This window comes from Ostrea edulis, chromosome 3, assembly GCF_947568905.1.
Source record: "Ostrea edulis chromosome 3, xbOstEdul1.1, whole genome shotgun sequence".
In the NCBI taxonomy this organism is placed as follows: domain Eukaryota; kingdom Metazoa; phylum Mollusca; class Bivalvia; order Ostreida; family Ostreidae; genus Ostrea; species Ostrea edulis.
In genome coordinates, this window is record NC_079166.1 from 36,161,102 (window position 1) to 36,185,028 (window position 23,927).

The window sequence follows — 23,927 nt, forward strand, 5'->3', positions numbered from 1 at the left end:
AGTATTTTCACGTCTTAGATTTGATACTTGATAATAACTTCTAATTCTATTTTCTTTATTTCTCCTCTATTTGTGACCTAGGATGGGGGTAATTGAGATCAGTAATTGTAATCAAATGTAATAAATTACTGTTTTCAAAGTAATTGAATATGTTTGTAATTTAGTTTATTTTCAATTACATTTAATCAAATGCATGCAATTGCAAAAAAGTGTGTAATTGCAATAACTTTTCAATCATATTTCAATTAAATGGTTCATGGTTTAAATATAACAATATGAATTGATTGAAACAATACTTTATTATCTAAAACATTACATGGATTACACAGCACTCTGAACAAATACAAGCTTTCTACTTCAAGGTACAAAATAAAGTCTATCTATTGATATAAGAAATCAGTGCATATAATGAACAACGATATTGACTCCAAAGTAACTGAAGAATATATAGTTATTTAAAAAAAACCCACGAAATTGAAGTCACCAATTACTTTTGTGTAAAACAATGGAATTACAATTCATTGAAGGAATTAGTATCATAATTGAAAGTAAATAAACACATCATAAGATTATACATATAAGATATAGGGCCCACGGCAGGTGTGACCGGTGGACAGGGGATGCTTAATCTCCTAGGGGCCTGGTCCCACCTCTGGTATATCTAGGAATCCGTCTTTGCCCAGCCCTCTATTTTGTATTCCATATAGGAGTTATGAGATTGATAAACTCATATTCAGTTTATATTCAGCTTTTATTATAAAGTAATTCAAGTCATCACTGTTTATGACCCCTCAACATAAAAGGTGAATGTAATACATCATATACACAAAGGGGAGAAAAACCCAGAGTGCCAATTGTTTCGATTAAAAGCAAGGTGAAGATAACGAACAGTGATCAATCTCATAACTCCTATAAGCAATACAAAATAGATAGTTGGGCAAACACGGACCCCTGGACACACCAGAGGTGGGATCAGGTGCCTAGGAGGAGTAAGTATCCCCTTTTGACCGAATAAAAAATTAAAGGGATATACTGTATTCATTTAAATAGTTCCTCGATACCGAGGGGTTTTTCTTCAACAATTATGACAACTACATGTATTTGATATCTTTCATTTTTCTACTATATACAGCATGTACAAAATGCATTTATTCAAAACATATACAGCCATTTCCCATGTCATTCATATGAAATGATGCCAAGTGTTGATATGCGTTTAGGGGTTTGTTGGAAACCGGCCAGTATAAAATAAATTACTATTAAAATAGTCCTGTCAATTTTATCTAACAACTGTATCTATTACATTTTCACCAATGAAATACTGAAATTTATCTATGGAATAAGAATTGATATTTTCACAGTTGTTATTTTCACGATTTGAAAATGACAACCGGGACTACTTGTCTCAATATTCATCTGCGATACATAAGAAGATCTTCAGTTTACGTTATACGTAATTAATTTTTCACGTTTTATTTAATTTGAATTTAACTTTCACTGGGGGATTGTTTGATTGTATATTGTTTAACGTCCCTTTCGAAAATGTTTCACCCATATGGATACGTCACAATCGCCTGCGAAGGGCTGCAAAATTTAGGCTATGCTCGGCGCTTCGCACACGCGATAACTTTTAGAAAACAATCCTGTCTCACTCGTTAAATAAATTATATATCCCACAAGAAAATATTAAATATCATCTATGTGCTGCTTCATTAATAGATTATGAACGCGAAAATAACTATGGAACAATGAAATCCTTTGAGGAAAAATGTTGCAGAACGGGACAAAACTTAGCTACCCGAAAAATCTTGGAATAAAAAACCCCACAAATGTGGTTAAAAGTAGATCGTATTACTTAGTTACATCAGGGACAAAGACTCTTAAAGATTTTTGGTTTTAAATTCAAACGCTTTAAACGCTAAACAGGATTAAATTACTGGGTTATCTGATATAGATTACTGGAACTAAATTTTATTGGATCTTGTCTTTACCTTTATCGCATGATTTTGTGTATTCAACAATTACAAAATTTATATTCAGCTTCAATTTACGTTACACGACAATGAAAACTGAAGTCGTAAAATGTAGACAATCCATGAAAATGAGCCCACGGATTTAAGTAATTCGTAAGTATCCTTTACACTTGTTCCTTTCTGCCTCACCATCGGTGATTCCATTCAATGCTTTTAATCTTTGTGAAAGTTTTACATTTCATTAAAGCATACACTTCTGAAACATGATAGACGTGATACCACTCGTATATTTGATCACAAACTCAAATATTCGATACACATTAAAAGATGATCGTTCATTTATAATATTTACAGTTTTGGTGCAGAATATATATAAAGTAAACTAATTTGTTTCACCTTGCTCCGACAGAAATATATGGAGAAATAGTCATTACAGATAAAGCACTGGTATCTCTTTAACTTTCAATCATATCGACCAATTCATTCCAGAAATCGTCACAAGCACACGATTCTTCCGGATATTCAATATAACAATTTCTCTTCACCAGGTCCATAATTTTTCTAGGATAACCGCTATTATACACTTCCGGTAACAAAATAAGAATGACAAAATCTAAGCCACTCCGATCGACAATGCCTTCTGTCTTCGCCATGTTCAGTTCATAGTCGCGCCACCTGGATTCTAAGTATTTTTTGGACACAATACAAACAGTTTTTCGACTCTCTTGTAGACTATGCATTATACTATCCGTTTTTGGAAATCCTGGCAAATAGTCCCGATCTCTGATAATAAGCTTCATATTCCTGTTTCCTTCCAGACGAGGAATGACCTCATTCAGTACAAACATTAATGTACAACCACTGTAGGACAGAAATACGTCATGTTCGTAATTCACGCTGGTTGACCCCTGCATATTGGGTTGCTTTACCCATCCAAATTTCTGCTTTGACTTGTAGACAATATATCGGATTTTCCATTTGTTCTTGACAAGTAACCGACTTGTTAAAAAGCTACAAAATACCGCCAATGACACTGCACATCCAACGTACCAACCTAAATAAGATTTACAAGACTTTGACAACGAAATCACAGATTTGTTTAATGTTCTAAAACTAAATCGAGGATTCGGTGGAGAGCACGTGTAATTATCGATGTTGAGAAAATGCTGATTGCTTTCTGTCATCCATACTAGAAATTCTTGATTCTCACATGAGCAAGCTAGCGCATTCTCAGACAAGTCAATGGATACATTGGAGTGTTTGAAAGCTCTTTCAATGTTAATACGAGCGTTGTCATCAAGCGTTGTCAATTTGTTTTGAGATAAATCAAGCAATGTTAAATTGGGCATACCACTCACACTAACTTCCCAATCAGATAATCTGTTGTTACTAACGTTAATGTACTTAATCCTTTTTGAATTTCTCAGAATTTGTTTTGGTAACGAAGAAATTCTGTTGAATGACATGTCCAAAACTTCCAGTCTCTCAAGAGTTTTAAACAGTAGACCTTCTGTGTCCTTTTCTAAATCTTGTCCTAAGTCATTGTGAGAAATGTTCAAATATCGTGCATGTTTCAAGGCTTGCAAACTTTGTAGTGACACATGAGAGCAGAGATTGTTTGAAATATCCAAGGTTAATATATTGCAGTTTTTCATTTGTACATGCCCCGTCCATGATATTATGAAATTGTTTTGAAGGTACACGTGTCGAAGATTTGGAGCATGCACAGAAAAGTCTGGAACATGAAAGTATAATCTACTAGAATGAGCATCATATGTTTCAAGATTTGGGGGTAAAGGAATCGTCCAGTTAAAGTTAAGAGAATAATCATTATTGTAGTAGTTTTCTAACAGTTCTTTGATTGAATCATTAGCACCATCATAAATTTGTCTTTCCACTTTATCTTGACATCTATCGAGCACTGACAACGGGTATTTCGGTGGATGAAGCTGTAAACTTACGTTCAAAATTCTTAAATTCGTCATTGGTGCAAATTCTAAAAGATATACACCTGTTGTTAATTTATTGTTAGCCATTGAAAATACCTTTAACGTTTTTGGTAACCATCCGATTACTCCTGGTTCAAATAATTCCAGTCTATTGCTGTCTAGCGAAAGTTCTGTAATATTTGTTCCTCTGATGTTTCTTAAATGATGACGTCTTAAGGTTGTACCTGTTCCTGTCTTACATGTGATCCCATTCAGTTGCAGCGAACTAATCCTTGTTTTGATGAGACCAAATGTCAGATTTGGCAATGACGCAAATCCTAAGTTTCTATTGAAGGAAACATCTAAGTGTTGCAAATTATCCAAATCAACGAAAGCTCCTTCCTCCACATGACTTACACTGCAATACGATAAATTTAGAAAGCGGAGCTCTGGTAAAGAATTAAAGAACATTTTCTTCACATTTGTAAGAGTATTCGAAGAAAGATCAAGATATTTTAAACGGTTAGGCAGTTTTTGTGGATCAATTTCTTGTATGTTGTTGTGACTTAAATCCAACCAAACTACATTATCATCAATTTTAGGAATCTTCTTTCCAATTTTTCCCGAGCAGTTAACATGGAAACCATTGTCTTGATGCCAACAAATACATTTCACATTTTCAAATATACATGTTTTGCTTGAGGCTGAAATGGATTCCATGTGATAAAAACATCCAAATATTAAAATCCAATACAACAAAGGCCCCGTTTCCATTATAGGCATTGATTAACGACAAGATTCATCTGCACTATGAACAGCTTTAAAGGGAACTGGCTTTATGAATAATTAATCTGTTTTCATAACATTATAAAATAGTTCTGCAGGTATCAGAACCAGGAAGTGTAAACTTATAATTGTGCAAATCTTACATAACAGCAAGTTTTAAATAACCCAAGGCCACGCCACGTCTTGCCCCATTTCCTATTTTGGTTGTAGATATGTTACGTTTCACACTTTTTATGGTAAATTCAGTGATTGTAACTTGTGGGTCTCCCAAGTCTGTATATCAGATAGAAATACAAAGTAACAATACTTAATAGATTTTTATATAAATCAGCAGGTGTAGCTTTCATTGTAGTTTGTAAGCCCACTTCCATCTTATTAATGCTAGCACCATTAATGGCACCATACCTCCTAGGCACCTGATCCCACCTCTGGTGTGTCCAGGGGTCCGTGTTTGCCCAACTATCTATTTTGTATTGCTTGTAGGAGTTATGAGATTGATCACTGTTCGTTATCTTCATCTTTCATCTGAAACAAGCTAAAGTCATCCCTATATAAAAAGGGCGATAAACGTGATCCAAGTAACTACCGACCAAAATCAACCTTACCAACTTATTCTAAAGTCATTGAAAATCACATAGCTTATTAAGTACGTGAATTCACTGGAGCCTTTGATCTTATTGTGAGCTCACAGTCTGGATTTAGGGAATCCAATTCTTACCAAACAGCACTAAATAAAAGTACTGACGTCACATGATTGTTACATGCCATGGACCAAGGAAATCTTATTGGGATAACGTTTGTAAATGTTAGTTAGGCCTGATTTCCTACTAAAGAAATTAAGATACTATAACTTTGATTCACATGCAATAAAATAAAATCAGTCTTATTTAAATGGCAGGTCCCAAAGGGTAAAGATTGGTTCATCTTTTTCTCAGTTCAGTTTTGACGCTCGATTAGAACAGGCTTTTCTATTGGATCAAATTACACTCGATGATTTTAGTATGTAGGCGTTTTGTTTGTTATCAGCTTTTGTAGTTTAGTTATAGTGTTAGTTTTTAGTTTTCTCGTCTATGTCAATGGTATGACATCGTATCTACTGTTAGATCCGACAATTTGGATGTTGTGTGTTGTTGGATTTTAGTGCTAGTATATATATATATATATATATATATATATATATATATATATATAATCAATAATGAAGAAATCGGCACAATTATGAAATAATCTAAAACAGGGAAATCCAAAATGATCACATAGTTATCCACGATCAGTTCCTTCTCGAACTTTCGCCTTATGGCTGTTCAGTCAGTTTTTCTTGAATGTAACATAGTTACATGGTAACGATCTACCACTTAGCTACCGCGAATAGATAGGATACACCAATGTAAACTCAAAATAGAAAACATTACTGAGTCCTCGACTGTTATAGAGCTGGTGGTGCTGAGATGTTCTATTATCAAGTAATTAACAGAGCTCACCACATAAACGACAGTAAATGTCAGCATTTCGCAGTACGTACATAAATCAATCATGCATGTACCAACACTTGAAATATCGGTAAATATCAAACCTTATCAGTAACAGGGGCACATTAACAGTAATTATCAGTAGTTATTGGCAAAAATGAAACTCTCAGTACCTTTTCCGTCCAGTAATGTGCGTGGATTACTCAGGGCTTTTCCTCTTTAGGCAAGGCATGAAAATCAAAGGAAGTGAAGATGAAAAAAATATTTGTTGCATAATAAATTTAAAAGACCTCCTAAAATTGAATAATGTGGCCTAAATCTAATTTGCTTGTTTCTATTACAAGATTTAATCAATTAAAGACTCTAACTTAAAGGTTTATGGAGGTCATCCATTATTTCCCAGTATGCATCTGTGCTCTAACGTAGATGAGACACATTGCTGTTGACTGGGTCATTGTTATTTAGCAGAAAGAAGTTTATGGATTCATATTAGAATTCATGGAGAAGGTTTTGGAGCAAAAGGAATTGATATAAAATCTAATTACAATAATTAAGAAAAGGAAGAAAACACTCCCACAAAATATTTCCAGCCCCTCCAACTTCTGACCTTACTCAGAAGCACCGTATATTTCAAGATTCCAATTCAATTAATTTTATTAGATATTGAAATATTTGGGGATAATTAAGACACGTGACTGTGTCATAAAAGTACTGCAATATAGGCATGTAATTTACATACATGTATTTTAAAATAATTGATGTACATGGACCACAGATAAATTTTGGATTTAGAATCTGTATCAGAGTCTGAGGTTTTAAGAAATGCTTCATAATTGCAGTGCTGTTTAGGAAATGCTCCCTTAATTTATGTCATAACAAATAAGGGTAAATATCCCCTACAAGGCTGCACACGTCTGACCTAGTTGATAAATTGTCTGTATAGGCCATAAATCTTGATAGCATGTCTGCAACAGAATTGTTACTGTATTTTATCACGTGTGTGTGTAATTGGAAATGTTTACACACAAATGCCATGTTGTGTTTAAATTTTAATACCTGTGAATAGAGGAGGTATTTTTCATTTTCGTATTTTTCTTACTTCTTTAAAAAACCTGTTATCCAAGTCCTCTGGGACCCTTCCTCTCTGGATACATAAATCCATGGATAACGGTAAGCTGTATCAATTATAACAGGACTTCGACACACCGTGTTAAAATATGGGTGTAGAGAACTGCACTTGATATGCCCATAGCTAGAATTTCCACAAGCACACCAATCAAGGAAAATTCCTCTCTCATTAAAATCAACTGCTGGTGAAGAAGTAATATTCTGAGAAAGAATTTCGTCCTGGTTCAAACTGATATTCCATATTTAATTCACTTTCTGCTGATGACATTTTAACATTGATGCTTAAAATGTGCCAAAAATACACAATGTGTGCTACTGACGTCAGCATCAGTGCTGCCCTCTGGTGGATGTTAAGAGATAACCCAGCAGGGAGGTAATATTTTTTTTCAATATGGCTGCTTCGAAGGATTGAAAAGATTAGTTAATGTTTATGAAATATCTCCCTACTGAAGAAAGCTACATCTTAATAATTTTCAGAATTCATTATATACATCAAAATGACAAATCTAAACCCTTTGTCACATTTTCATGTTCACTTCCTTTATGGATTAGGGACATTCTACCGTATATTTTCGTGTAAAGTATCACATTATGATATTCTGACTTAATGACAACTCCGATGACACCGCTTCTCTTAAATGCGTACCCTAACTGTAAAAAAAAAAATGGATTACAAAATGTATTTGTTCTCATGGTATAACTTTATCCTAAATTAAAGTTTGTATGACCTTTTTAATGAATTGAATTAACGACTAATTAGACATTTTTGCAATATTTTCTTGAACGTAGTATATAAAACGTTTTCGATTTCTAGTGTTAAAATTGCGCACAACTCTGGATTACCATGCTGCGAGTATATGTATGAATAACCTTTGAAATCATACACTTTCAGATGACATAGATTTTCAAAATCTGTTATAAAAACGAAGATAACAAACATAATTATTCTCATCAATGCAATAAAGAATACAAGGGCAAACACAAACCTGTGGAAACACCGACGGTAGGATCAAGTGCCTAGGACGAGTAGGTACCCCAATGTTGTATGGCCACACCTGTTATTGTTAGCCAATGAAAATATATCTAACGTTTTTGGTAGGTTTCCTGTCTTACAGGTGATCACATTCAGATGCAGGGAACTAATAAACTAATACTCGTTTTGATGAGATGAAAAATTCGATCACCTTGCATATGGAAGTGACGCAAATCTCTAGATCTAATGCGTTTCTAATGAAGGATATATCTAGTTGTCGCAAATTATCCAAATCACCGAAAGAGCATTCCTCCACATCGCTTACACCGCAATACGATAAATCTAGAAAGCTGAGCTCTGGTCAAGAATTAAAGAAGTTTTTTCTGTTATTTCTAAGATTATTCGAAGAAAGGTCAAGATATTTTAATTTTTCAGCCGTTTATGTGGATTGATTTCCTGTTTGTTGTCATGACTTACATGTAGCCAAACTACGTTCTCATTGAATTCAGGAATCGTCTTCAAAATTCTCCCTGAGCAATTTACATTGACACCATTGTGTCATTGCTAACAGATACATATCGCATTTTTAAATATGCATGCTCTGGTTAAGGCCGAAACGGATTCCACATGATAAAGACATCCAAAATACGATAAAGGCCTCATTTCTATTATATGCATTGATTAACGACAAGATACATGTGTACATTTGCACTATAAACAGATTTAAAGAGACCTCACTTTATCAATCATCTGTTTCCATAGCATTATAGACTACTTCTGCACGTATCAAACCAGGAAGTGTAAACCTATATTCGTGCCAATCTTACACGATAGCAAAGTTTCAATAAACCAAGGGCACACGTTTAGGTATAGTTACCTGCATTGCCTATTTTGGTTGTAGGGTAGAGATTTCAATTCGAAATAATCGTTACAAAGGTTATTTTTTAAACATCCTAGACACGTGTAACCATGGGGAAGGTAGCTTTCAAAATTATTAAAATGGCAACAGATTATCAGTAATATCATTTATATCGTTTGTCATTTGTATAGTTTATTGTATCTGACCTTGTATCCAGGTCGTGGATTCGACATTTCTAAGTATCGGGTGTTGTTGGAACTTGATGCATATATATTTATATCTATTAATCTATCAATCTATCTATGTATCTATTTTTCTATCTTTCTTTCTTTCTTTATTTATTGATATATGTGTGTGTGTTTATGTTTGTGTACCTGTGTCTGTGGGTGTGCACTGGATCAACAACAATATAATATTCAGGGATGATAACAGTTTTGTTTAAAGTCAGTATTTCACTGATTTTATGGTCTCTATAACGATGTAGTTTGCCAATATAACCTGTCATTGGATCAAATCCTGTCTGACGCGTTTTAAAAGCATAAATAGTTAGGCCGGTCTTGGCATAACGATTCTGATTACGGATTACTCAGTTTACCTGATCAAGATGTAACTTGCCCAACTCTCTATTTTGTATTTCTTATAGGAGTTACGAGATATATCAATCACTTTTCGTTGTATTCATAGTTTCATTTAAATACAAGAAATTGCGTATCCACAATCACTTTTCAATTATATTTCAATAACATACCTGGAATTCCTGGTAAAGAACAAACAATTATGCAAGGTGAAGATAACGAACAGTGATCAATCTCATAACTCCTATACAAAATAGATAGTTGGGCAAACACGGACCCCTGGACACACCAGAGGTGGGATCAGGTGCCTAGGAGGAGTAAGCATCCCCTGTTGACCGGTCACACCCGCTATGAGCCCTATATCCTGATCAGGTCAACGGATTTATCCGCAGTCAAAATTTAAACTATCTTTTATCATCAAAAGCAGCCCATGAAGTAGACAGTAGCCTGAAAATATACAAACTTTCTCCTTTAATGTACAATGTCAAGTCTACCTGTTGATATAAGAATTTAGTGCTTATAATAGATAACGATATATGAAATGAATCTACAAAATGCTAGATATAGAACATTTGATTGAATACACAACACAAATCCACATACGTATTTAAATAAACAAAGCAGGAAAAAAATGGTGAATGGGGGGGGGGGGTAATTGGAATTAAAAAGCAAAAAACAATAAGAACAAATAAAAGGATAAAAAAAACAGCTTCCTATAGTACTAAGACATAAACTTGCCTTATCTATACACAGCTTCCCTAAATCTCTCAATCTGATACAATTCAAACATCTGCAATACGTTTTGATAAAATGTCTTCAGAAACCTTACTATCAGCAAACAAATGAAAGGCGAAGATAACCAACACTAATCAATCTCACAACTCCTATAAGCAATACAAAATAGAGAGTTGGACAAGGACGGACCCCTGGATATAACAGAGGTAGAATCAGGAGCCTAAGAGGAGTAATTTAATTTGACAACTCATCTACTGAATGAACCAGGCCATTGACAAATAAGTTGATATCAGAGGGGTTTAAACAGTTTCGCTTAAAGTCAGATTATATAGTACTGAGAGTGATTTAATTTGCAAATACCAGCTATCATCCTGTTACTGTTAAACGTTTAGCAGTGGACAACTTGAGGAGGTGATGTTTAGAATGCCTTTATAAACGTTTTTAGAACCACCCAGAAAAAAATCGGACGGGGGTTTCCCAGTTCATGAAAGTTTAATTCAGAGATTTGACACGTTTATGGCGGACATTTGAAAATGGCCAGTTCATAATTTTATTCCTACCCCATCATACAAATGTCATGAAGATCGGACAACATTGAATAATTGAAAGCGTTGGGTAGGTATATCACATAAAGAAAACTATTGAATATGTACTGCTGGAAATGTCTATGAAAATATTTCCAGAACCCCCTCGGAAGATAAACCGGTGTTGATTATACTTCAAAGGTCTCCCCTAGAAATTTGACGTGCATTTGGTGGAGAGAGAGAGAGAGAGAGAGAGAGAGAGAGAGAGAGAGAATAGATCATATTTACAAATGAATAAATGAACAGCAAGTAAACAATAGGTCCTACATGTATTCTAGCAAAGTCGAACTTCCTTGAGTCTTTGAAAGTCGCTGTAGAATTAGCTACGCATGCAGGGCTGACTGCTTGTAAAAGTTGTTAGCCCTGCCAAAGACCTACTAGCCCTGAGAAAATAACTGCATTTAAAACAATTGCTTTTACATGTATTACTAGTTCATGTATCAATCTTCTAATGAAGTACAATTGATCTAATTCGTTAGACTAGTGTTCATTATATTTTATTGAATTGCGGTAGAATAAATAGTAAACTGTACTAAATTGACTGAGTCTGTCCATTTTGTTACAGGTTCAAGAATGAATTTGATTCATCTAAATTTTATTTAGCGGATATTTCATCACGTCCCGTCGGATGTCTATACGAAGAAATTTATTCGCCTGTGGCAAAATTGATCGTCTCGGGCGGTCGGACGGACGGTTATTTCAAACCCGGGCTCAAGACTCTAAATCTACAAAAAAACAAGAGAGTGAAGTTGGTCGAAAATTAGATAAAGTAGAAGACGTTTCAAGTGAATCTGCATACCAGTTAAAAATGATTATAGTTTTACACCCCGTTGATGTTTTCGAGGAGTTATTTGGCTGGGGAAAGTGAGCATTTCTATGTGTTTGTAAGGGTGTGTACGTGCAAAATAAACATAAATATATTGTAAAATAGAAACAACTTTGGCTGTATTTCTTGTTAGAATATTAAGAAATGATTAAAGCTGACATGAATTAATAAATATAGTATAATTCTATATGTCCGCCATATTTCTTTGCTAATCCACCATATTAGTTGGATATTCTATTGTTATATGTATCAGGGTTCGCATGGTATATAAGGGTACGAGTTGTGCTACGCTTCACTTCACATCAGTGTTTTCGATTTACCTGTGCGGGTAGCTTCGACAGGTAACACGTACATCTCCGATTCTAATTTATAGGACACCAAGAAGAAATGAAATCACGTTTTGAAACACCATGCAGTGCTCAAAATTACAATAAACATATCGTACAGTAGTAAATCATTCTAAAAGCTTTGGATAAATAAATATAGAATGCCTTTTCTTTACGTGAATGTGATACATTTTCAATAAATACGTCAAAACTATACAAAAACGCGGAGAAATATTTCATCTATTATCTAGATCTATTGATGAAATGGAATAAGTAAAGGGTATAAAAACTATACCGTTCACACTTACTTCAAGCAAAATGCAAATACATAAATGCTACTATACGAAAAAAGAAGACATGGCCATGTATGCTCGCCATGAAAAAGCATCAAATGCGGATGATTATTTACCTGGGTCTACTCGTAATATCTGTAAAGGACCAAAGATGTACGTGTACACTTGTGGAAAATACTCAAAGTGGTAGTAAAACTCCCTTTATTAGCATAATCCATGAAACAAAACGGTACACTTCATTTGTATTCCAACAGTAAACAACATTGTCCATTGTACAGACTGCGACACACTTAGCCCGTGCCGATCAGCTATCTTCAATCAGGGGAAGTATCAGAGTAGAATATTTACCCTGTATTGTGCATGAATCCTTATACCGTATGATTTGCTTGTCAGAGTATTGCAGATTTATAAATCAGGAAATCTTTTAGGTACATAAATTGTTTGTGCATAGATAATTTGCATATGCAACACTGCACGAGTGTATGGAGAGAGAGAGAGAGAGAGAGAGAGAGAGAGAGAGAGAGAGAGAGAGAGAGAGAGATAGATTCAAACGATGATCTTGTAATAATCGCGCTCTTATTAAAACAAATGATATCGTTAATTCAATACATGTATAACAGAACAGTAACTCAATATTGCTCTCATTAATTGATATTACAGATTTATTTGATTCATTTAAAGCACGCAATAATTAAAAATAAAACATATCTTTAAAGAGACACTACAGCTCATTTTGCGCAAAAATCATGAAATGACAATTTTCCCAGCGCTTTCTCAATTTTTGTTGCATTGTTGAAAGTATGAACTTTGCGAAAATAACACTTATCTAAAGTTCAAATTATCGTTTTAACGTAAAAATTAATACTTTTTGATGGCCTATACACAAACTATCGAGTCTCCTCCTTTCAGTCTTCAGACGCATGCGCATAGACAGTAAACAGTGCAGCATGTCGTCCAGAGAGAGAAAGTGTAGTTGATAGATCTAGAATTTTGAAAGATTCTGTGAGAAAAGAGGTAAAAATAGCATGAGATAAAACTCATACGTGAAGTAAAATTTACCTTGGGATCAGTATGACCGTTGGAAAACAAAGAGCTCGGAGAAACACATGTAACTCAGTGGCGGATCTAGGATTTCCGAAGAGGGGTGTGAAAGTCAAAGATTAGCCAAAGTAATCGGCCATTCTGGTGCAAAATTTGGATTTTCATTCACAATCTGTGGGGTAAAAAGGGAGGGGGATCCTGGCCCCCTAAATCTGCCATTGAGACTAGCTGCGAAGACACCACGTTTAAAAGTAAGTGCTATTTTTATCTGAACATGACACGTGTTAGTTGTAAAAACAACGGTCAATGGGAACATGGAAGGTTTCTGTTGAAATAATGATTTGTAATTACTTATTATAAGGAGCAGGGAATAATCTTATACTTGAAAGGTGAGTGTGGACCCCCTTGAAGGGGAATTTAAATAATTTCCTACAGAACACCTTTGCTGTCATTCAAAACCACGTAATGTAAATAAGCATTCAAAAGTCCGAGTCAGCATGAAGAAACCTTTGAATTCCGAACGATCTTCAAAGCGCAGTTGAGAGTAAATTGATGCATCCCAATTGTTCAAAATTGTCAGTATCGATATGAAATTTATCATTTTATCAATACATGGTTTAAAAAACACTTTATTAAAATGTGGAAAATGAGCTGTAGTGTCTCTTTAAATAATGTTATTTTCAATTACTTCATTTTATGCTAATATTCGGCGCTTAATAGATCTTATATATCTATGCCATTTTGCTTTATTACATTCTGCGTCGGATGCAAATTGTAGTAATGCAAAATGTAATAATTGAGTTTATCATATGAGTAGTTATCAAGCACATATAATTTTTTTTTCATTTAAACATATTTTATTGAGAAACTCAACAGGATTGGGCAACATGCATAGCCTATATATGTAGGCTCTCTCCCAAATACAAAGGTCAAAGTACTTAGAATCAAGGGCCAATAGTGTCTGTCCCCCACCTTTGATAACAATATCCACTTTTTTGTTATTTTTTTTTTTATGTTTTCCGCCACACTCAACAATTTTTCAGTTATCTGGTGGCGCCCAGTTTTTGTTGGTGGAAGAGAGAAACCAGATACAATGTACCCGGGAAGAGACCACCGACCTTCCGAAAGTAAACTGGGAAACTTTCTCACTTATTGGCGCGAGCGGGTTTCGAACCCGCGCCGACAGATGTAGAAGTGAGAGGCCGTGATTTTGTAATGCAAATAAAAAATATATTGGGTGACAACTCCCTCCCCCCAAAATTGACCCCAGCTTGAAAGTTCTGATATAATAGTAGAAGACACTCACCACCACCAATTAAGAAAATGAAGATATTATGAGGTACTCATAGTAGAGGACTCTAACCACCCCATCCCACCCCCAACGATGGGAGAAAATAAAGTGTAGGGGGAAATTATTGAGGCAGTCAAAATAAAAGACTCTTGTAACCCTTCGCCCCCACATTAGGACTTTGAACATCGGATAAAACATCTTGGTTTGTTTGGGTGTTTTGTTTTATTTTATTGATGTTTTCGTTCATCTTTTTAATTATTATTTTGAATAGCAAGAAATTTTAAAGAATCCAATTTTCCATTTTTTTCTTCCTGTTGTACCCCCACCCCATGAAAAATGACGATACATGTCTGGTTATTACATGTACATTTTGCTTTTCAACACATGCATGCATACTAATTGTATGGTGTAGAATTGCACCCTTTACCAAGTTTTACTTTATTTACACAGTGTAAGGAATGGTAAACCAAAATCACAAAACAAAATGCATAAAGGTCAAGATAGTTTTAAGCGTAGGAACTTCATTCACGAATACATAAATACATGTATTCAGAAAAATCGCATGCATGCATTGCAGAACTATAGCATATGTGTGTTTTAACGTTTCTGTAACATGCCATAATGATTATTTTCATCTCGGAGATCTGGCACAATGGATATATTCTGAAAATAGACATACCACTGTACGTCGAAATTTCAAATTCAAATGTATTCGATAAGATGTTAGTATTCATAAATTAGTAAAATTCGTGTTGAGGTTTTTTTTTTTGTTTTTTTTATATGATACAGTGTCGATCTACTGTAATGCATTAGTAGGATATGCAAAAGGCAAGAGTATCAACATTTTTTAGTATCAATATCTATATGATCACGAAAAAACATTATAATGTATATCCGGATTCATATGCCGATTTAGATATCAATAAAAACAAAGCTGCATAGTTTGGGGGAGGGGGTTCAAATGAGTCTGATGAAATTAAAAGAAGGAACCCCACATTTGCATTCAAACCAGATGTACTTCAAAATGATTTTATTTCTGCTCTGACTGAAAGCATGATTCTAAATTCGGGAACGAATCTTACATACAAAATAATCAATAGGGGAACACATAAATCCGAGCTCCTTTGGAATTTAATGAAATGCAGATATGCACTTTTCTTTCAACACAAATTGATGTTGTTTCAGGCACGTATACAGGGGTTGGGGTGGGCAGGGAGGCTGGGCTGGTCTGCTCTCCCCACTTTTTTGACAATTTACTTTTTTACGTTATTCTAACATACAAAGTCAGTATTTTCTACATGCACAGTTAAAACTGATATTTTTTTTTAAATTTGTAATGAATTCAATTATAAGCATCAACTCCTGTAAGTTTTTAATATATTGTCAATAACAAATTTTTTAATAGCTGAAAATGTTTAATGCTTGTAAGCTTACCATTATATCAGTGATCAATTTTCTTTCCTTCTGTGAAATGATATATTGTATATCGAAGTAGGACAGTCTCTCTCTCTCTCTCTCTCTCTCTCTCTCTCTCTCTCTCTCTCTCGTCCAATCAATGAATATGGACATACGGAGACCGTAAATAATTATGTGGTTCCCAAAGAAACAATAAAACTATATTTTCGTTTATATATTTCCTTTTATATGTGTCTTTGTGTAATCAACTGTTTATTATGGATTGCAAATGTAATACCCGCATTTTTAAACAGATGTATATTTTCGATCATTATTCCCTTATTTGTATATGCAAGTTTGTATATGATCATCGATAAATTTTGAATTGAGCACGCAATATATTCAACCAGATGCTCAGTGTATAGGATTAGATTCCCGATTTCTATAAACTGCAAAACCTCGACCAGACAAGCATTCAATACAGGAAAATTTTTCGACTCTGACATCTCCCCCGATTGAATACACCCTATTTGGCACGGGTGAAGTGTGTCGCAGTCTGTATAATGGAATGACAACTTGTTGTAAAGTTCTAACGAGATACAAATGGAGTTTATCATTTTGTTTCGTGGATTTATCAGAATAAAGAGAATCTAATATTTTCGGTAAGTGCACATTTCCGATACCTGTTGAATAGACGTCCGTATTTGATACGAGTTTTTTTGGCGAATATGCCACGTGCATATATGATTACATATTATGCATATGGCATGGACCTGTATTTTGCAAGAATAGATATAAATAATATATTTTATGCTCTTTGCTTATTCCATTCTATCAGTATGTAATTGGCAAATGATTTCTCCGCATTTATTTCATAAGAAACTGCAAATACTTGCATGCACTTGCAAGTATGCAAGAAAAGCTTCTTTTTTTTTTTTGGCATCTTTTCTAAATTATCTAAACTTTCGGAATGTTGCATTGGTATACAATAAATATTTTGTAATTTTGAGCAAAGCATAATGTTTTAAAATGTTATTTTATTTGTTTCGCGTTCCCTATATATTACTATCGGAGATGTGCACTGGTCGAGTCCACCTAGAAAAATCACTCAGGTGTGACAATCACATTTGGGGTATATACGGGTAGAGTAAATTAGACTACCTGAGAGAAATATGGCGGATAAGATGAGAAAGGTGTACGTATTTATTAATTCATGTCAGCTTTAAACTATATAAAATCTAAAAAATCCACCTTAATGGTACTCAAAAATAAAATGATACTATTATAATTTTTAGTTTATTCATTGTTACTGCGATCATGCGATCGCAAAAGAAGAAAAGAATTTCAATTATTAGACGGGCAACATGATTAAGATATGTAGTGTAATAAATGTACACGTTTATATATAAACTGTATTAAGAAATTTTTACATATTGATTTCCCCTTCAAAACCAAGAGTCAATAACGTTGTTTTGGGTTATTTTTGAAATGATGCATGGGAAGTAAACGAATAACGTTGTTGAATGACGTTGTGAATATTTACAACGCTATTTGTTAAAAACTGCTGCATTGATGGTTTTTATCAAACTTTGACACCTTTTCCTTTAAAAAAAACCAAACTCGATTACCGCATAATTTTAAAAAAGATATTATAAAATGTTTTTGTTTCGCTTTGATATCAGTATTATCAAGATAAACAGCACCAACTTCTCTCTATTTTAAGTTGTATTATGCAATGAATGAAGTTAATCACTATTATTTTCAATGCAAGGTGAAGATAAAGAACAGTGATCAATCTCATAACTCCTACAAGCAATACAAAATAGATAGTTGGGCACACACGGACCCCTGGACACACCAGAGGTGGGATCAGGTGCCTAGGAGGAGTAAGCATCCACTGTTGACCGGTCACACCCGCCGTGAGCCCTATATCCTGATCAGGTAAACGGAGTTATCCGCAGTCAAAATCAGTGTGCCAAGAACAGACCAACAATCGCTATGAAACACGTCAGACAGCATTTGACCCAATGCAAGGTTGTATTGACGATCTAGATCGTTATAACGACCATAGAATTTGCGAAATGCTGACTTCAATCGAGACTGTTCAAATCCCTGTACCATCAACTTGTTTGTCAGTAGCTTACCTCGATTTCAAAACTGACTATATCCAGAACAAGCTCTTGCATATCGAATCAGTTGAGATAATTCAACGGAAAACAGTGTCATCAATGGTATGTTGAAGACGTAATTACTAAATATCTTTGCTGTTGAATGAAAAACAATTTTCACACACTTTTAAGTAGTATATACATTGTAAAGATACATCGGTCGAATTTTCAGTAGGGGTTTTCGAGTGAGAAAAAAAGTCGGTAAACCCGCGTTAAATGACTCCAAAATATTCTATGCATTTGTTTCTTTGTTCATGTCATACCATAGGCGTTTCCATTGAATGTTTTCATTTTTTGTAAAGTTTGACATTTTATTAAAGCATACACTTCTGCGATATGATGGGCAGTTTCGCAAGTAATGTCACTGGTATATTTCATCCCATTATCAAATACTCGATATGCATTAATTCAAAGCTATCGTTCATTTATATCACTTGCCACTTCTGTGCACAAACTGTAAAGTTAATGTAAATTCAATTCTTTCATCTTGGTCCAAGATAAATATATGCGGAAGACGAAACTTGCAGAAATGCACTGGTATTTCCTTAGCTTTCTATCATATTGACCAATTTATCCCAGAAATAGTCACAAGCACACATTTCTTCCGGCTATTCAATATAGCAATTTCTCTTCACCAGATCCATAATTTTACTTGGATAACAGTTGTTGTACACTTCCGGTAGCAAAATAAGAATGACAAAATCCAAGCACCCTCGATCGACAATGCCTTCTATCTTCGCCATGTTCAGTTCATAGTCGCGCCACCTGGATTCCAAGTACTTTTTAGATACAACGCAAACAGTTTTTCGACTCTCTTGTAGACTGTATATAATATTATCGAGTTTTGGAAACCCTGGCAAATAGTCCCGGTCTCTGATAATAAGGTTCATATTCCTGTTTCCTTCAAGACGGAGAATTACCTCATTTAGTATAAACATCAAAGTACAACCACTGTAGGACAGAAATGCATCATGTTCACAATGCACGCTGGTTGATCCCTGTATCCATGGTTGCTTTACCTACCCGAACTTCTGCTTTGACTTGTAAACAATATATCGGATTTTCGATTTGTTCTTGACAAGCAATCGACCTGTTACAAAGCTACAAAATACTGCCATTGACACTGCATTTCCAATATATCAACCTAAATAAGATTTGCAAGACTTTGACAACGAAATCACAGATTTTTGAAATGTTCTAAAACTAAATCGAGGGTTCGGTGGAGAGTACGTGTAATTGTCGATGTTGATAAAATGTTGTTTCCTTTCTTTCATCCATACGAGAAATTCTTCATTCTTGCATGAGCAAGCTAGTGCATTCATAGACAAATCAATGGATAAATTGGAATGTTTGAAACTCTCTCAATGTTAGCACGAGCGTTGTCATCAAGCGTTGTCAATTTATTTTGAGATAAATCAAGCAATTTTAAGTTAGACATACCCCTCACACTAACCTCCCAGTCAGATAATTTGTTGTTACTGACGTTAATGTACTTTATCCCTTTCGAATTTTTCAGAATATGCTTTGGTAACGAAGAAATTTGTTGAATGACAAATCCAAAATTTCAAGACTCTCAAGATTCTTAAATAGCTGGCCTTCGGTGTCCTTTTCCAGGTCTTGGCCCAAGTCATTGTGAGACATATTCAGAAGTCTTACGTGTTTTAAATCCTGCAAACGTTGTGGTGACACGTGAGAGCAGAAGTTGTTTTAAATATCAAAGGTTACTATACTGTTATTCTTAATATGCAAATGCTTAGTCCAAGATAGTATGAAATTGTTTTGAAGGTACACGTGTCGAAGATGTGGAACATGCGCAGCGAAATCCACACTACGTAAGTATAATCTACTGGTATGAGCATCATATGTTTCAAGATTTGGGGGTGACGGTATCGTTCAATTAAAACTAAGGGTATAAGCATCCTTGTAATGGTTTTCTAGGGCACCATTGATGGAGCCAACAACGGTATCAACAATATATATATTTTTTTTTATCTCGACATGGATCTATCGCACAATCCGGGTATTTCGGTGGATCCTGCTGAAAACTTGTATTTAACACTCTCAGGTTAGCCATCAATACAAATTTTAACAGATATATGCCTGTTGTTAATCTGTTTTTAGCCATTGAAAATACCTCTAACGTTTTTGGTAAACTTTTTAGGACACCTTGTTCACAGATTTCCAATCTATTGTTGTCTAAGAAGAGTTCTGTAATATTTGTATCTCTGATATTTCTCAAGTGATGAAGTCTTCAGGTTGTACCTGCTCCTGTCATACATGTGATCCCATTCAAATGCAGGAAACTTATCCTCGTTTTGATAAGATCAAACGTCAAATTTGGTAGTGACGCAAATTCTAGGTTTCTATTGAAGAAAATATCTAAGTATCGCAAATTATGCAAATCACTGAAAGATCCTTCTTCGACATCACTCACATTGCAATACGATAAGTCTAGAAAGCTGAGCTTTGGTAAAGAATTGAAGAACTGTTTCCTCACAGTTGTCATATTGTTTGAAGAAAGATCAAGATATTTTAAATGTTTAGGCAATCCCTGTCGAGGGATTTCTTTAATTTTGTTGTGACTTAAATCCAGTCAAACAACACTATCATTGAATTGAGGAATGTTCTCTACATTTCGTCCTGAACAGTTAGCTTGGACACCATTGTGTCCATGCCAACAAATACACGTCACATTTCCAAAGATGCATGTTCTGGCTAAGGCCGAAACGGATTCCACAAGATAAAGACATCCAAATATGAAAATCCAGTATGATAAAGGCATCATTCTCTTTCTATACATTGGTTATCGACAACATACATCTGCACTATCAACAGCTTTAAAGGGGACTCGATTTATGAATTATCGATCTGTTTTCATAACATAATATAATAGTTTTATACGTACCATAACCAGGAAGTGAAGACTTATGATTGCGTAAATCTTGCCCAACAGCACGTTTTGAATGCGTAAAGGCCACACCACTATGGATAGTGTTTGCCACGTGCACATTGCCTTTTGTGGTTTTAGGTACATGTATTCTGATTCAAATATTCATCACATTTTTTTTACCCAAATATCTTGGGCATGTGAAGGCATAGTAAAAAGTAAATTTCGAAATTATTACAACATGATTACTCCGGGTAAAGCAACACATATGATCATAACTAAAAACAGCAATTGATATACCAATGCTAGAGACATGACAATTCACACCTCGGTGGTATTTTAGAATAAATGAAAAAAAGTGAAGATAACGGACAGTAAATAAATATAGGATATCTCATGGTTTGTGGCTGGATATGATTATTATCCAACGAGTTGTGTGTGGGTTTTTTTTTTTATCCCTTTGCCTTGATGAGGGAATAGAAAACACACAACGAGTTGGATTATAATCGTATCCAACCACAAACTATGGGATATTCTTTTCATCACATATTTTATCCTAACAGATCTTTCCATAATATTGATCCATTATTCTGTTTTGTTTACCTCAATCTGAACTATATCCGTTACGTTCACAATACGCCGCTACAAATAGTACATTGGGAAATACAAATAAAAATGAATATGGACTGTTATAATGGTTTAATTCATAAAATATAAATTTCAAATGACAAAAAAACCCATTCACATCTTAGAACGTTTTACTTTAAAGTTGTGTGATTATTCATGAATGCTAGTATGTTAGTCACCCAAGTCTGTGTCGTAGATGACGCGCGGTCTTCGATTGGATGTTCAATGTTGATGATGAATTGTCCACTATGTATATCAATATTCAGATAATTTGTACGCTTTTTGTGACATGGAGGGTGTTTCTTAAATCTATATTTTAAAAAAGTGATGGAATCGTTTTGTGTGCAGTTGAAAGTGGCGTATCCCGAGTTCATTAGGTGCATGGAGTTGGAAAGTTGATATCCATTAGATAAAGGGATAAATATGTGATAAAAGAGTTTTGTGTGTTCGCTTCCTAATATGATTTATCAGGTTTTCTAAAACTAAGAACGAATTACACACTAAGACATAATCAGGTTTGACAGGGGGTGGTACGTGTCACTTAATGCTTTTTTTTTCTTACAATGTTTTATTGTGTCCTTCATCATTGAGAATATTTTACGAACGATAGAAAACATGATCAGGGGTGTATGCAACGCCAAGCTGCAGACTATTTCACTTTTTGAAGACGATAACAAGGCTAGATAATGAAAAAGACAGATCTGTTCCCTCGATCGTGAGCCCTATATATTGATCAGATAAACGAAGTAATCTGTGGTCAAAACCAGTGGGTAAAGAACGGCCTAACAAGTAGTTTGAAAAATGTCAGAGAGCATTTGACCCACTGACAGGTTACATTGTAAGCCAAATCGTTATAACGACAATAAAATTTGTGAATCGCTGATTTAAAACAAGACTGTTGAAACCTCAGTAACATCAACTTGTTTGTCAGTAACCTGCCTCGATTTAAAAATCCATCATACACAGAACAAATGAATAAATAAATCTTGTTTGTTCTTGAAATGTTCTTGTTTTATTCAGCAAATAATAATAGTAAAGTCTGAATTTTGGAACAACCCTCATGCAAGATAATCTTCGCATCTTATTGCAGAAGAATAGAAAAGTACAGATATCGCTCTTGGTCTTTAATATACAGCGTTATAAAATAATTTATTCTTATACAATTCTATTTGGATAAATGATTCCCTTGCAATGGCTTTTGACGTTATCATTCTTGACTGGTATTTACATGTATATTCACTCAATTTTTACAACTTGAGTGAGGGTCAATCTGTGAAGTGTCAATAAATTAAACCTTTAAGGAAAAATGAACTCTGGAAATAGAAAGATGATTGAAATGAGAAGTGTTGGACCTGGTAGAACAATCCAGAATTTCCCCCGAATATCTCGATGACAGTTGGACAAAACCTAGTTATTGAACTGTCAACCTCTTGTTACAATCGAATGCCTGTCCCAATCTCACATTTCTTGCATATGTTTACAAATATATTGTGGTGATTAATAGGTTTCATTTGATAAAGATAAAGCAAGTTATTTTGCACATTAGGTTTTGTAGTATTTTTTGCTCTGTATGAGCAAAGGGCAATAACTAGTATGGTTCATCAAGTTTCCTTTGGAGCCTCTTCTACCGTCTGGGAAGCTATGTCCAATCAACTGTTCCTTTTCCATCATCACATTTTCCCCGTGCAGTACCAATACCTGAACCAACAAAAGATATTATCATAAGCTGCTGACATACGAGAATGTATTTTTAGTTCCAAAAACAGAATCGGAGGAAAGTTTTCCACGCATTACTGCATTTACCTGATTAAGATGAAGGGCCCATGGCGGGTGTGGCCGGTCGACTGGGGATCTTTTCTCCCTCTAGACACCTGATCCCACCTCTGATATATCCCAATTTTAATTTGGTATTCCTTATAGGAGTTATGAGTTGATTATTGTTCGTTATCTGCGCCTTTTCATCTCTTTATGCAAACTGTATTCTGCATTGATATACACCCCATTTATTCCATTTCTGTTAATATTTCATCAGAGGTTTTCCTGAAATCCCTATCTTTGAATGT

General features: G+C 34.6%; 1 protein-coding gene and 1 pseudogene across 1 annotated transcript; both read right to left on the reverse strand.

The window, feature by feature from the left end:
- Nucleotides 1–286: 286 nt before the first annotated feature.
- On the reverse strand, nt 287–4,817 carry LOC130053398 (toll-like receptor 4). The gene has a single exon (XM_056160556.1). It carries the CDS (start codon nt 4,682–4,684, stop codon nt 2,429–2,431), a length of 2,256 nt encoding a protein of 751 aa, XP_056016531.1. The 5' UTR covers nt 4,685–4,817; the 3' UTR covers nt 287–2,428.
- Nucleotides 4,818–18,751: 13,934 nt separating this feature from the next.
- LOC125676521 (toll-like receptor 4) lies at nt 18,752–20,057 on the reverse strand (annotated as a pseudogene).
- Between the last annotated feature and the right edge of the window lie 3,870 nt (nt 20,058–23,927).

Excerpts from the sequence above, each read along its gene's own strand:
- LOC130053398 (XM_056160556.1), bottom strand. The coding sequence starts at position 4,684 with ATGCCTATAATGGAAACGGGGCCTTTGTTGTATTGGATTTTAATATTT.